The sequence below is a fragment of the Hydra vulgaris genome, chromosome 06 (genome assembly GCF_038396675.1).
Source record: "Hydra vulgaris chromosome 06, alternate assembly HydraT2T_AEP".
Classification (NCBI taxonomy): Eukaryota; Metazoa; Cnidaria; class Hydrozoa; order Anthoathecata; family Hydridae; genus Hydra; species Hydra vulgaris.
Genome location: NC_088925.1, coordinates 8,086,235 through 8,102,130, shown reverse-complemented (window position 1 = coordinate 8,102,130; position 15,896 = coordinate 8,086,235). Strand labels below are relative to the sequence as shown.

At 26.3% G+C, this 15,896-nt stretch overlaps 1 protein-coding gene across 2 annotated transcripts in view; it reads right to left on the bottom strand.

The window, feature by feature from the left end:
• LOC100207114 (eIF-2-alpha kinase GCN2) overlaps positions 1-13,615 on the bottom strand; it is a 75,857-nt gene extending 62,242 nt beyond the window's left edge. The window contains exons 1-2 of one of the 2 annotated variants that reach the window (XM_065799129.1): positions 13,002-13,615; positions 4,636-4,751 (exon numbers count right to left, since the gene is read on the bottom strand). In XM_065799129.1, coding sequence (XP_065655201.1) covers positions 4,636-4,751; positions 13,002-13,091 — 206 coding nt within the window. In that variant the 5' untranslated portion in view covers positions 13,092-13,615. The remainder of the gene's footprint in view (positions 1-4,635; positions 4,752-13,001) is intronic. The other variant, XM_065799130.1, reaches the window with a different exon arrangement.
• Positions 13,616-15,896: the final 2,281 nt, after the last annotated feature.

Here is a 15,896-nt window from a genome sequence, read left to right as displayed (position 1 = left end):
TTTTTTAATTTTCATATAAAAAATTTTTTTCTTTAAACTTTGTTGCGCTTAACCATCCCTATATAAAAATATATATAAACAATAACGTAAAAATATATATAACATATAAAATATAAAAATAACATAAAAATATATATAAACAAACAACAATGTTATTTGTTTATGTATATTGTTTATAAAATGTAAAAAATCCACTTAAATAACGTTTTATTCAGGATCGTATATAATATAAGTAAACATTTCTAATAATTACAAGTCTTTTTTGCTCAAGCTATTTTGTTTTGATTTTTAGGTAGGTTAGGTGATTAGTAGGTATGTTATTATATTTTAAAAAATTGACAAGATTGAAAAAACATAAAACATATTGACATCCTATTTAAATAAATTGCAATTCAAATTGTTGTAATTGGTACTTAATAGTTATGTGTTGTTACCCTGTTTTACAATTTATTATTACTTTATTTTGAGTTATTTAAACCCAATATCATTGGTCAGCAAGTAAAGTACTGTACATATATGGGTTTTTTTTTCTGTTGAGTGTTTCTTGCAGAAAAATAGATCAATTTAATTATTTCACATTCTTAGCTCCACATGACCAGTTTTAAGGTCTCTCATTTCTATGGTACCTCATTTGCTTTGTAAATAAATATAGTCTTATTTAAAGGGTTGATATTTAATTATGGAAATCTCACATTTGTCATCTATGTTAAAAATTATTTAAATAAATTATTTTGTGTTTAAATAAATGCTCTAAGTTTTAACAAGTTCTCTACGTCTGTGGAAAGAGTGCGTATGTTAAATTTTTATGTGCGCATAAAGCAATTTTTTATGTATTATTTTTCTACCGCTTACTAATAAATATATAATAAATATTGAAGTAAATAAGGAATAAGCATAGAAATTATCGGTGCGGATATAGAATAAAGAATAGATAAATAAAGAAATTCATTAGTCAAATTAATAGTCATTGTTGAAAAATCTGTATTTACGAATCCAGACACCTAGGATTTAATCTATATGCATCTATATATATATATATATATATATATATATATATATATATATATATATATATATATATATATATATATATATATATATATATATATGTATATATATATATATATATAAGGAAAAAAGTATAGAAAAAGTAATTTACGTGTCCGGGCAACTTCGACATATATACAACGGAAAGTATAGAAAAGATTAGTGTGTAATGGACTTACAAAGACCTGTATTTTTACCCGTCTAATCAGCTTTAAATTTATTGGTAGAAGAAAACAACTTTTACTATCTGAGCTCCCTACTGCAAGATATTTTATGGGATTTAAATCAAGAATTCAGCATTAAAGCTAAACTAAAGTATCTTTGGGAAACTGCAATTAAAATTAGCTTTGGATATGTTGATAAAATCAATAAAGTTCATTTAGAAAATTGACAAAATTGTTGATATTTTATCTTGCAAATGTGAAATAATTTTTTAAGTATGGTTGTAACCATGACTGTAAAATGCATGTTAAATGCATGTGTGTATGAGAAAATAAATTTCCAGTATTAGAACTCAGATTTATCAAATCACAGAGAAATAAAGTTGGTAATTTCACATATTACCATATTGGTGGTGTTGACATAAGAGTCAACAAAAATAAAAGAAATTATAAAAAGAAGAGAGAAGCATCGTTGCAAACGATGCTTCTCTCTTATTTTATTAATGAGGAGAGAGCAAAGAAACGTAAAATAAAAGTAGTGAAGATCAATCAAAAATTTCAGAAAGATTATAATTTCTTAGAACAATTATTTATAGAATATTTTTGTTATGTATGTAGTTATTAAAGTAAAAGTATACATGAAAAAAATGCCATTTTTAAAAAAAACTACATTTTGTTAATAATTATGAACAATAATAATATATCAATAAGATAAGATATTCCATTTAATTTTAGATTGAAAAAACAGACGAGGTGCTTTCAGAACCAGATTTTTCTAGATATCCAGAACCTTCCAAGAATATTGTAAAAGTTTATAATAGGATGGACATAACAAACCTTCCAAGTGTTTATAGGTTTGGCCAGGAAGGCACGCGAAAACAAGCCTTTTTATGACCATGCAAATAATATATTGTTTTGAAGATTTGACCATGGTTTTTTATATTTTAAAAATGCGCTGAAAAAAATAGGTTTTAATGTTTTTTATAATAAATTGTTTTTTTATAAATATAATAAATTTTTATAATAAATAGGTTTTTTATAAATTTTTTTATAATAAATTTATAAAAAAAATGATAATAATTTAAATTTTATAGGCAACAACTTTAAACAACGATTGTCTCTTTAATAAACTTTATATAAGAATCAATAAAGTTAATACACTCAAAAAGAATTTTATTGAGAAGAAAAAAAAGACAAACTTATTTTGAAAGCCGTTTAAATTAAATAACTTTGATCATTACTTACATTTTTATATTATTGAAATTTTATTTTAACAATTTAATGAAATAATTTAAATAACTTTATTTAAATTTTTTAATAAATTATTTATTAAAAAATTTAAATAAAATTATTTAAATAAAGTAACGATTCACATTAAAGATTTTTTATTTAAAGTAATAATGAATATCATATATTTTTTTACATTTATTTGTTTTATTAATTTCTTTAAATAAAAAAACTATATCAACTTTTTAAAGAAACAATTTACTTATATTTTCTTTTGTTTACATTACTGCGAAGAACTGTTAAGAATATTTTTTTTTAACTTATAAATGCACGTATTTACTAAACAATCATTAGATGTAAGTTCTTACTTTATTTAAAAGGGTTTCACATAATACAATATTATTAATATTATATTAAAAAAACATTAGTAAGGATAAACAATTCAAAATTATTTATACCCAACATAATTTAAATAATCTTATAGTTATGATTTATTATTTATTTTAGTTAATTTTAAGTCTTCATTTTTTGAAAAATTATCAAAACCAAAATTTGATTTTAGCTTTAGTTAAGTTATTTTTATTTTATTTTTTAATATTTTTTTTACAAAGATTTATTACCTTGTTTTAGGATAAGTTTTTTTTTTTTTTTAAGTTTTTTTATAGTTAAAATTTTTTTTAAGGCATTTTTAAAATACAAATTTTCAAAATGTCTTAACAGCTGTGGTCAAGTTTTCAAAATCAAATAGTATTTGTGTGGTCATATTATGGTGTGAAATCGCACACTTTCCTAGCCAAGCCTGTGTTTATATTCTGAACTGATTCAACATAAAAGCCAAAACAAGTTGGGTTGGCGGTCCAAGACATACAACAATTGAAACTCTTTAAGAATACAGTTTTGGAAATTGTAATTCCTATAGTAAAAAGATCTGCTCAGTAGGCATATTCAGAAGCTATCTTGCAAGCAATGATACGTAGTGAGAATAAGAAAAAAAGAGCTGTGGAGATTACTCTTCGACTCCATGGAAATGAATACGAGCATAGGGCTATAATCACCAACTAATGTTGGTGATTATAGCCCTAGGCTATAATCACCAATATTAGTTTGCTTGTATTCATAAAAATAATTTGTCTGATAAAAAATTTTTCATAAAAATAATTCATCTGATAAATACTTTTTTTAGCTAATCATTATTGCATGTATATATATATATATACATATATATATATATATATATATATATATATATATATATATATATATATATATATATATATATATATATATATATATATACATGTATATATATATATATATATATATATATATATATATATATGTATATATATATATATATATATATATATATATATATATATGTATATATATTTATATATATATATACATATATATATATACATATATATATATATATATGTATATATATTTATATATATATATATATATATATATATATATATATATATATATATATATATATATATATTATATAAATATATATATATATATATATGTTGACTTTTGGTATCTCCAGTTTCCTGTATAAAAAACAGATGAACTTTGGTTTGAAAGTAACTTAAAAGTCATTGGTTTTATTTAATTTTTTAAAAAGGTCACCCACCATGACCCTTGATTACACACTGGCTCCCATATATCAGTAAATTTTATTCTTCAAAAGTATATCAACCTGGGTCTCAAAAGAACCAGAATTTCATAGAGATTTCAGAAATAATAATAGTTTCAAATAAAAATAAATTGCTTAAATTTTATAAACAAAAAAACAACAATTTTTAACTAAAATTTGAAAAGGCCATTGTCTATGACATTTTATTTGCAATATTTTTTTTTTTAAAGTTTCAGTAGAAAAGATTATGAATTTTGAAATATAAAATATAAAATTTTGGTTCTTTTGAGACCCAGGATGATATACTTTTGAAGAAAAAAAAATTCACTGATATATGGGAGCCAGTCAGGATTGTTATTTATGGAATTAAATGTTGATAACATCTACAACATCTTGAATTTCAAATTAAAATTATTTATCAAGTTGTTTTATGTAACTATATTTACCTTGTCTTAGATATATAAATATTGCAAGTATAAAAATAAAACTCATAATACAAATAAATAAAAAATAATTGAAATATTATGACAAAAAAATAAAACAAAAATTACATACTCATATGGGTAACGTGTGGTAAATAGAACTCGAAGATCAACCCTGGCATGAACATCCTTTCCCACAACACTTTGTAATGGTGTTAATTTTAAAACAATTTCTGGAGATCCATTGCCCTAATAATCAGAGTTAATTAAAATCAGAGTTAATTAAAACAATTTAAACAGTTCAATTTTTTTTTTTTTTAATTTTTTTTTTTAATAATACACTTGATATATTTTAATTTACCTTGTTTACCTTATCGAGTGTTAGACCTTGTTTCCCAAATCAAACTAGTCATAACATTTTGAAGAAATGTTTTCCTTAATAAAAGGAGAAATAACAAGGGGAAAAATATTTTTAAAAACATTTATAATGCTTTTTTGATGCAGAATTTAATAAATCTACTTTAAATGCTGAAATATGAATGGAACATGTTTGAGAATTAATAAAAAAATTAATTAATATAACCCATTTTTGGGGCCGAATAAGTATTAAATTTGATTTATAGACTCTAAAGAAAGAAAAAAAAACAGTTATGTTATATTATAGGAAGTCTGACACAATCAGATAGGAAAATTAATGATCCTAACTACTGAAAAACACATCCTGTTTTGTTTTTATATAAAAACTACTCTCGAGTCCTTAATACAAGGGGGTGAGAATAAAGGGGGGGGGGGGGATTTTAGTCCAGATTTAATAAATGAGGGGGTTTAAATAAAAGGGGAGGGGGAATTTTTTCATTTTGCAATAAGTATAAAAAGGGTTTATTAAAAAGGGTTTATTATGTTACAATATGAGTATTTTTGATAAAAAAATTTCACTTTTTTTTAAATCCAAACTAATATATTTTACAAAACAAGCATAAAACTATTTAATTCTTACATGGCTTGCGGTCAAATGCGCATTTTCTAACAGCTGTTTTATAATAACTTCAATAGGATTTAATATGTTGATATAAGTTTTATACTTTAGTGAGAAATAAACCAAAAGCTGATTTTCAACAAATCGAAATTTACTTGGTCGGCAATTTTTAAAGCCTAATTACACTGAAAGTTTTTGTTTTAATCAGTGACTGAAACAATTATTTTCTATTTTTAAGGCCAATTTTCACTGATTTTTGTTGTTGTTGTTGTTGTTGATAAGTAAAAATCAATAAACAGGGGGGGAGGGTCTTAAAAAGCTTGGGGTGGGTGGGAAAATTTTCCAAAAATTAATAAACATCCCCCCCCCACCCCCTTTTATTAAGGACTCGAGAGTAAGTGTGATACAGATTTGTATTTGTTTATTAAATTTTGGCAGTTATATAGTTCAGGGCTCAAATTAACACAAAAAACACTAATCACAAAAATCAAAAAAAAAATTTAATACCCGCTCCCCCTACCCCCACTTTGCGATTAAGAGGTTATGTTAATACAAAACTATTTCTTTTGCACTTTAGTTTGTAATTGCTATTTTTTTAACATGATATCTCATAATATTCTTGTTAAGCAGGGTTTATAATAGCTTAAGTTACTGTTACAATTTACAACTTATGTTATTTTATTATTTTTTTATAAAGTTAATTTAAAGCTTAAGTTGCAGTTATAGTGTGCAAGTGACATATTTAACACTCTTCCAATATTACTTTTAGTAATTGTTTTTACTTAACATGATACTTAAAAAAATAAAAGTAAAAACGCAAAAATCTTTCAAATATTAATCAAAAAAATTGATTGTTACTAAAATTAAATAAAGTTTATTTTTGTCAAATGAGAATTTAATTTTTTAAATATTTTCTAATTTATCTTGAGAAGAATCATTACTCTTAATAGGTTGTCAATGATGGTTAAATGATGATCTGTATGAAGTATAGTTCTAGAGTCAAGAATCATTTTAAGTGGTTTACTTTTAATGTTATAAAGTAAAAAGATAGTGAAGTCAATTGCAAAATCCTGCCACCATTTCCTTTAAAACAGCACAGAGACTATAAGCTTATAAAAATAAGAGCTTAAAAAAGCCCAAAATGAATTTAAAGCAACAATGCACTAAAATAAAAGACATATAAGGATATTTAAACTGATTTATAACTCAAATCATTACATAAATAGAATTTTTTGATGCTTTCTAAATAACACTTTCAAGCCTTGTGCAAACTCCAAATTTAAGTATGTACATGCATATGTCAAATAAGAATGTTTTACAAAAAATTAAAAATCTGTCAATGAATATTATATTGACTTATTGCCCTCAAATTTTGGATAGCTGGGGTGTTCCTTTTGGGGTATTTTTGTTCCTATACTCCAAGAACCATTTCTCATGGGGCTTGGTGATAATGCTAATTTATATCTTCTTCTTGTTACAGCCATTTATATAGGCTGTAGGCCGTTGTACAGAGAAACAAGTTGTCTACCCCGCTGACTCAAATGATGACATAAAGTTAAAGAAAAATAATGTACTGAGTAATCCTGCTATTTCAACAAATCCCGATATTTCAACAATGCAAAATTACTTTTCAAGTTTTCTTTATTTTTTTTTTTTTTTTTTATTTTGCTTTACAAAAACAGTATTATGGAGTAATAGAAAATCTATAGAACTAATCTAGGGACCTTTCCTATTTCTTATAGCTGATTTTTAAACAATTTAAAAATCACTTACTATAGGATAAAAAACCATATAGGATACATTTCGCAAGTAAAAAATATTACAAGTAACTGTAAAACTTAAATATTTTATCATTATTATTCTAAAACATAACAAAATAAAGCTTTTGAAAAACGTGAGGACTAACCTTATACATTTCAATTACTTTGAGCCAATCTTGACCTAGTTACCATAAGACATTATTAGAAGCAGTTTGAATATTGCTAATAGGAAAAAACTCTCCAAACATTGTAAACAAAAGATTGCTAAAAAAGAGGATCTTCCAGAGGAGGAACAAAGCCAAGGGTGAACAAGATGATGAGGTTTTTGCAATATCATCATTTGATGTAAAAAGACAGGAGATCAACAAAGGTCCTCAAAATTTTAATGTATCTCTTCAAAATCTAATTTAAAATCAATTACTCAACATATACTCTAAGAAGAAAAGTGAAAAGTTGCATGCATCAACAAAATGGTAAATAACATAACTAGAAAAAGACACCTCAATGTTTCCTCAAAAATATGTTAAGAAACAAATAGCATAAAAAATAAAGCCAAAAACTTTGATGAAATTATAAGCTTCATAAATGAGAATGTTTTCTGTTCCAACAAAAGGACTATTGTTTAACTTCTCACATTGGTACCACCAAGTTGGTCAATATCGGGAATAAAAAATATTTTTGAAGTTACAGAATACCAAATCAAGATTTTTAGACAGTTTTTTAATGAAAAAAAATTGCAAGCTATTTCTCTATTGTATAAAGGTAAACTAAATATTGTATAAAGATGTAGAAGATTACATTAAAATGTTTTATGACTCATGTGATTTATGTCAAACTTGTTGAACTATGCCTGAAAAAATAATGTATGCATTGGAAAGAACATTCAGAAACAAAAAAAAACTCCTTTAAATGTAAGACACTCAAATTTTACGTTATTTAACTAAACCTGTGCATTTTACTTGGTGCAAGTGGTACACATTTGTTTGTGTTTGTTTTTTTTAATGCCAAAATAAGGTTTTCTGTCTATATTTTAAGATGGATTTACCTGATTTTTCCACAATATTTCCTTAATTCACTACCTATTTTCTCTAATTTTTGATTTTGAAGTTACCCAAACTCAACTTCAGAAAAATAGACTAACATTCTTTTAGAAAAATGCTTTTCAATTCATTACAATTCAAAGTATAAAGAGAAGTTCATAAAACTATCTTCCAAATAAAATTTATACTACATGTTCAATATGGTGGTAACTACAATATGACACAACATGGTACTATAATAGGAGGAATAATCTAAAAATATTATTTGCCCACCAAATAAAACCTACTTTTAATATTTTACGATTTACCATTGGTAATAAGTTCGGACAAACTTCAAATTTGAATTGAAAAAATTTGGAAATTAATGTCAAATTTAAATTCAAATTTGTTAAATCTAAGGTCTAAATTCAAATTCAGTTGTCAGATTCAAATTCTGTTTTATTAAATACAATTTTGACAAAAATTGAAATTCAAATTTGAGATTCATGTTTTATCAAATTTGGCCATGGGCTGTTGCCCTGGGGGCGCAAACAGGTAAGGGGCACCAAAAAAAAACTCTATTTTTTTATAAAAAATTATTAAGTTTTTTTTTTACTAAAAAAATGTAAGGTTAGTTAAGGGTTTTATAAACATTCAAATAAGTAATCCTTCTAGGGGAAATAAAGTAAATTGTAGTGTAGCAATCATTAGCACTTGTCCAAAGACAATAACACATAACGCTAATTCTTGTCCAAAGGATGTAAAGAGAATTATGCAAATTGTTTTTAATTGTCTAAAGATAATTGTTTGTGTAGCAATGGTTACATTATGAAAACCTATAAAATCTGAAAATAAAATAAAACCACTATGTCTTGTTTGGAAAAGAGTTGTTTAATTTAAAAAAAATCTAAAGGCATGTTAACATTATTAAAAAAAATTAAGAATCATGAACTTACTATTCAAAAATCTAAGATCTCACTATGGAGGACAAAAGTCATCCCAAGGTCATTTGTCAGGTTAAGGTGATGGTAGGAACAAGACCAATTTGTGGAAAGATTATGTCTACACCAAACTCCAATTACAGCTCTCTGAGGACTCGCATCAGGTCCTTCTATTCAGATAAGGCCAGAGCAATTGTTTTGTTTGAGGCAGCATGGGATCAAAAAGACTGGATGAAACTAAGAAACTAGATAAACTTTACAACCGAGTGGAGAAGAGGATCTCTGATGTGAAAAAAGACTAATCTGAGAATTCAGATTCAATTCTCTGTAATTCTGAAACTGATGTTGTTGATTCATCAGCTAAGATCCAATTTTAATTAAACTAATTTGATTTTTAGATAAAACAACAACTCTTGACAAGATTTAGTATAAATAATTAAGACTTTTCCTTGCTATTTTAAACTTAAACAAACCTGATATCATTTGGTATCATTCTATTTAGATATCATTTATCCACACAGAGAAACACTGGAAAGTAGCTTACTCAAAAGTCTTCCAAAAAATGTGGAAGGGCCTTATTTGTCACAAACAGACCATTATTCTTTCAGCAGATTGTCAAGCACAATATCAGGTCACCAGTCCAGTTAAAATTTGATTTGGCTGTGATGAGGTATTTAGAACGCATTAATCTTTCCTTTATTCATATCATTGAAACAGCATTTCAAGCTTTTGTCAAATACTTGGATCCAAAGCTCCACAAGAAGTTAGTGAGAATTATGGTTAGATCAAAGCTTCCGCTTTTTTATTGATTGGTCAAGTAGGCTAATTGAGGTAACCAATAAGATTATAACAGGCCTAAAAGATAGCGCTGCTGAAGTAGCTTTCACAACTGATTTGTGGTCATCGAAGTAAGTCATTTTTAGAAAACTTGATTACTAAATTAGGATTTTGTCAATACATTACAGAAATGGGATTTTGTCAATACATTACAGTAGAAGGCAACAACATCAAATAAGAAAATATTAAATAGCCTGTTGTGAATAAAACAGAATTGGTGAAATAAAATTCAAATTAGCTTTCTTCAAACTATATTTAAGTAAAAATTGTTTACTTGTTTAGAAACTTTGATTCTTACCTTAGCCTAACACTTCACTATATCTTAAAGAACAGAACCCTGGCAAAGATGCTGATGTATTGTGGAAAGTGCAGAGGGTAAACATAATCTCAAAATAATGCTAAACACCTTGGCAAGGCAATTATAGAGATTGCAGACCTCCAACCTAATGTCTACAAGACCTGTATAAGCGATAATGCACAAATATACTAGCAGCCATCCCACAACTGACTGATGAAATTCAGGAGGGTTGTGGGATGCTACTAATTATTATTAATTCAAAAAATGAAATAATTATTGCTAATTATTTCATTTTTTGAACATTGTTAGTATTATATTTAGAACATATAGTTAAACTTGGTTATAACATTGGCTTAAATAAAAATATTTGGCTGGTCTGAAGCCATTTTTTATAACTGAATTTGACAGTAGCTTCAAATCAAACTTTGCCAATAACTCTTTCACTTGAATTTGTAAAGATCAATGCACCTGTTGAGACCAGCTGGAATTTTAGCTTGATGATGACAAGGTCTATCTTGAAGTTGAGGACAACACTTGAGAGACTCAGAGAAGATCTTAGCAAGAGAACTTAACAAGGGAAGCCAAGATATAGCATCCAACTAAATGAACTTAAACAGGTAATTTTGATTAAATTTTTTATTAACTAAAAACTAATAAAATTCTTTATTCCTAATAATTTTAAACTTAATAAACAATAAAAAAATTAATTTTTTTTTGTTTTTCTTTTTAATTGTTGCCATCATTGACCACATCATTAACCCACTTGCCAAGATTGTCTTTATTGTTTTCCTCTGACCAATAACCTACCAATTGCCTATTGTTTTTTTAAACTTTAAAATGCTAAGGGATACCTAAGAATGCTTGTATCTCTTAATTTAACAAGTCATCAAATAGTGAGGAGACTAAAGTGTTCTGCAAAACTTTGAAGTTAAAGTCGGAAAAGAGATTTCCAGTTTATGGGACCAAAACTTACAGAGAAATGATTGAGCTAATGATCAAGGAGATTAAATTTGGGTCAGTCCATGACTTAAATTGATGAATTCTTGGGGATGTTGATGAAGTTGACTACAGCACTGAAGCAAACATTAGGTAATTAGAACTAAAAAAAAATTGAAAAAGTGGCTTTTATAAAAAATCAAATCTTTTTAATTAATGAATCTTGTTTCTTCAGGGCTAAAATGAGGTTTTCTCAGTTGAGCCAGCCCACCCAGCCACTGTTTAAGTCAGCCGCATAAAATAGGGATACTCATTCCACCTATCACTTTAGATTATTTTTTTTTAATATTACCTAGAGATACTTATCAATGAATCATGAAAAAATTCAAAATTTTAACTCCTAACTTTGCACAGTTTAAGTTTTATAACAGTTTTAAACTCAAAAAATGTCTTTTTTTCTACCTGTGTTTACCTTTATGATAACTTTTTTATAATTTTTGGACTACAATGAAAAAATGAATACAATTGGATCAGCTGGTGGATCAGAAAAGGCATCAAGAGCAAGATTAGGATCTAATCATCACTACTTCTAAAAGCAAGATTTGTATCATTGAGGATAAAAGAAAAGTTATACACCACATGTGTCCAGAGTGTTTTGATTTAACCAGATAAATGGGGATCAGCATGCAGAGAGTTAGCAGTTAGGAGAAAAAGTATAGATAAGAAAACTTAGAAAGAGTGCATTACAATAGTACGAAAAACTTTATTTAAGGAAAGAAGATGCTTAAGATCGTTCATTTTTGTTTTTATATGCTCAAGATCAATTTTCAGTTTAAAATATTTCAGGTTTCACACTTAACTTATTCATTTAAATTCATTATAATTTTATGTAAACCTGTTTATATGGTTAAACCAATAAATAAAAAAATATAAAAATACCTAATAATAATAAATTCAACTCAATAAAAACATCAATTGTTTTTAATTTGGGCATGCTTCAAAATAATAACAATAAGCATTTTCAATAACAACATTTTTAATTCAAAAAATTATGTTTAATAAATAACACAGGTCAACAAAAAAAATTTTTTTTCTGGTGCCGAGCAAACAATTTGTTTTTTGTATAGCATTTCTTATTTTGATTTCACATATGTAACTCTTTTTTTACCATCAGGTCAAGTTGTAAAGATATTTAGGTTCAAATCTTAAGTATTTAGGGTAAAGTCCCTAATATTGTTGAAAAAAAAGTTATTCAAAAGTATGTCAACTTGGGTCTCAAAAGAAGCGTATTTTCATAGAGATTTTAGAAAACATAAATATTTTTCCTTAAAATTTATTGACAAAAAAATTATGTGAAAAAATGCTAAAGACTCTTAAAAAAAAGTCAACAGAATGTTATTCACCAAAAATACACAAAATACTTATTGAGACCCAGGTTGACATACTTTTGAATAACTTTTTTTTCGACAATATTAGGGACTTTACCCTAAATACTTAAGATTTGAACCTAAATATCTTTAAAACTTGACCTGATGGTAAAAAAAGAGTTGCATATTTGAAATCAAAATGAGAAATGCTATACAAAAAACAAATTGTTTGCTCGGCACCAGAAAAAAAAAATTTTTTTGTTGACCTGTGTAATTATTAAATAGTATCAGCCTTTTTTTTATATTAACAGAATTAATGAAATACAACAAGAACAGCTCGCATGTTTTTACATTTAAAAAACTACCTCAGAATAGTTTACGTAATCATCCATATATATAGCTTGTATAGCTTCTATTTCCTCAGTTTGCATTTCACGCCAATCTTCGCTCTTCATTGTTTTTATACAATTACACTATACTTTTTATACAATAATTTTATACATATTCTTTTATTAAACCAATGCTAAATTAATACGGCGGATAGGTATACTATGTTAATGAAGTCATAAGAAAAACTAAGGCAACGATATAAATATTATAAATTTGTATTCCTTATAAATAAAATAACTTTTCCTTGCATTACAGGTCGTACACAGTAGCATGTTTTGATTACTGGACTTTTCGATATTCGTATTTTTAAAATATCATTTACGGATATGCTTCAAGGACAAATCGCCTTCAAATCGTTAAGAAAACTTTAATACCAAAACAACCCGTTTAAAAAAAAACAGTTCATCCAAAAACTCAAATAATATTTATCACTTAGTAAATGCCATAAATTGCTAAACATGCGTGAGAGTTCTATACCTCACTTTAACAGCCTTGATCTATTTATAAAAACAAGTTAAAGTAAAAAAAAAAAAGTTTAAATGTTTCATTTAAAGAAACCGCCATTGTTCAAAAACCTATTTATTTTTGCTACAAAGAAATTTAATATTTGCCTTTTGACTAAGTTATTTGCTACCCGGATCGGTAAATGTAAGCAGCAGTTATTTACAAGTTCTCTTGAGTATTTTTAATCCGGCTACTGATGTTGTTTTAATCTTTAAATTTTTCTCAAAATTTAAAATTCTCAGTATAATAATTTTCCTAAAAAAAATTTTAAGCCGCAGTATTTTTTAGGTGCAGTATAAGCATTTTACTCCCGCGTTTTTTTTACTTTCCAGTAAAATTACTAATCAAAATATGAGATTTTTAATCTCAATCACTATACATACATTAATCTCATATGAGACGATACATTAATCTTATTTGAGATTTTAAATCTTAATCACTAATTTTAATAAAATTTAATATATTAAATTTTTACTTCCATTATGAGATTTTTACTCCCATAAAATATTTTGCGGCAAAATGTACTTTACGACTTAAAGATTGTGGCTCTTGTTGTATTTGTTGTATTTTGACAAATATTTTTTAACGTTTTAAAGTGTTTTAATGTGTTTTACAACTTTGTCTATTTTAAAAAATATTTTTTACGTTTTAAAGATTGTGGCTCTCTGAAAAGCAGTAAAGAAGCGATTCCGTTTAATATGAATATTCTTTAAAAATTTTGTTACGATTAAATTAATTGACAAAATGTTAGGTATTATTGATAATCAAAAAAACCTAACTCTTTGTTTGAAACTCCATAAAACGAATATATATAAACATATATAAAAAAGAGCTATTTATTAACTATAAAAATAATAAAACTGCTTTTTCAGACCAGTTTGTTTTATCAAATTGACAATGAAGATGAACACGAGCCAGTTTTGCTAAAGTTTTCTAACCGTATGCGCAACGAGATACACGAGGAAATTTTTAGGCGTTTTATATATTTTTTAATATTGCATAAAGATTTATTTATTATAAGATGCATGATAGTTTGTGATAGTAAATGCAATTGGGAACTGACGAGAATATAATAGAATGTGCTTCATTTATGCGGGGGGAGGGGTAGATATCCATATATATAAACAGTAAATATGGAGCGAAAAAAACAAAATTACAATAATTGAAATTAAACAACAATATTTAAAATTCGTGAAATAAATACATAAGTAAATACACTAGATTTTCAACTGTTAACCACAGCATCAAAGTGGATTCCAGTTGAGTTGTCTAGAAATGTAGAATCATCACTTAACTTATTAAGCTGTAAACTGCATGGGTAGGTCATCCATTTTGTTTTCGCTTCATATTTGCCGTATACTTGGATATCTACCTCAAAAAATGAAGCACATCCAATTATCTCCGCATCAGTTGCCCAAGTCGCATCTTCAAGCATTTTAGTTTTACAAACATGCGTTCGAATTGGCATATTCAAATATCCAGTTATTTAGTCCTAAATTTTGTAACACATGGTTAACTACTTCGTTTCTAATAGACTTATGTTCTTATCTTCATTTCCAGTTATGATAAAAAAAACTGCTCTAAAAAAGCAGTTTCCTCCTCCTTTAATTCTATGGATTCCCCTAGGACAAAGAAGTTAGGTTAATGTTTCCTACGGCAACATTGAGTTTCCAGACAATTTCAAACTTTTTTGCAATTGGTTTTCTCATATCAAAAGTTGCACATTTTGCTATTCTTTTTTTGAAACATTTGCACTTCTTTCATGTTGAGTATTATAGTATGTGTTGCTTGATTTGACGTCTTTGATAGTTGGTTCAGCTTTGACATCATCATTTGATAATTTACTAACTATTTCTAGTTGAATGCTGTCATTATTTAGGGTTTTTTCTTTGTATAAGGACAAACTTGTATGGGTATGCTTTTTTTCCAATACTACGTTTTTTTTCATTTTTTAAACTACAGTTATTTATAATATACTATTACTTAATATATTAGTTACTGTGTATGGTCCTATCCCTTCCTTTACAAGCTCTCCACCTTTTCTGTCATCACGTTTATGATTTCGTAATAAAACTTTTGCTGCAATAGCAATACTATTCTTTGGATTGACTTTTTTGTCATAGTCGCGTTTTTGCCTTATTTGTGACTTTTGGATGTTTTTGTAAGCTTAATCAAAAATGCACTTCTTCATTTCATTCATTTTATTGAAAGTTTCCAAAACTTCTTTTTTTTTATTTGAATCATCGCCTATCAGAGAAGTATAATCATTATATTCAATCAAGTTCCGATCTATATCAATCGGCAGGTTCTCTTTGATAAAGTAGTGCAAAGGGTGAAAATCCAGTGGATTTTTGTCTTCTTATTTG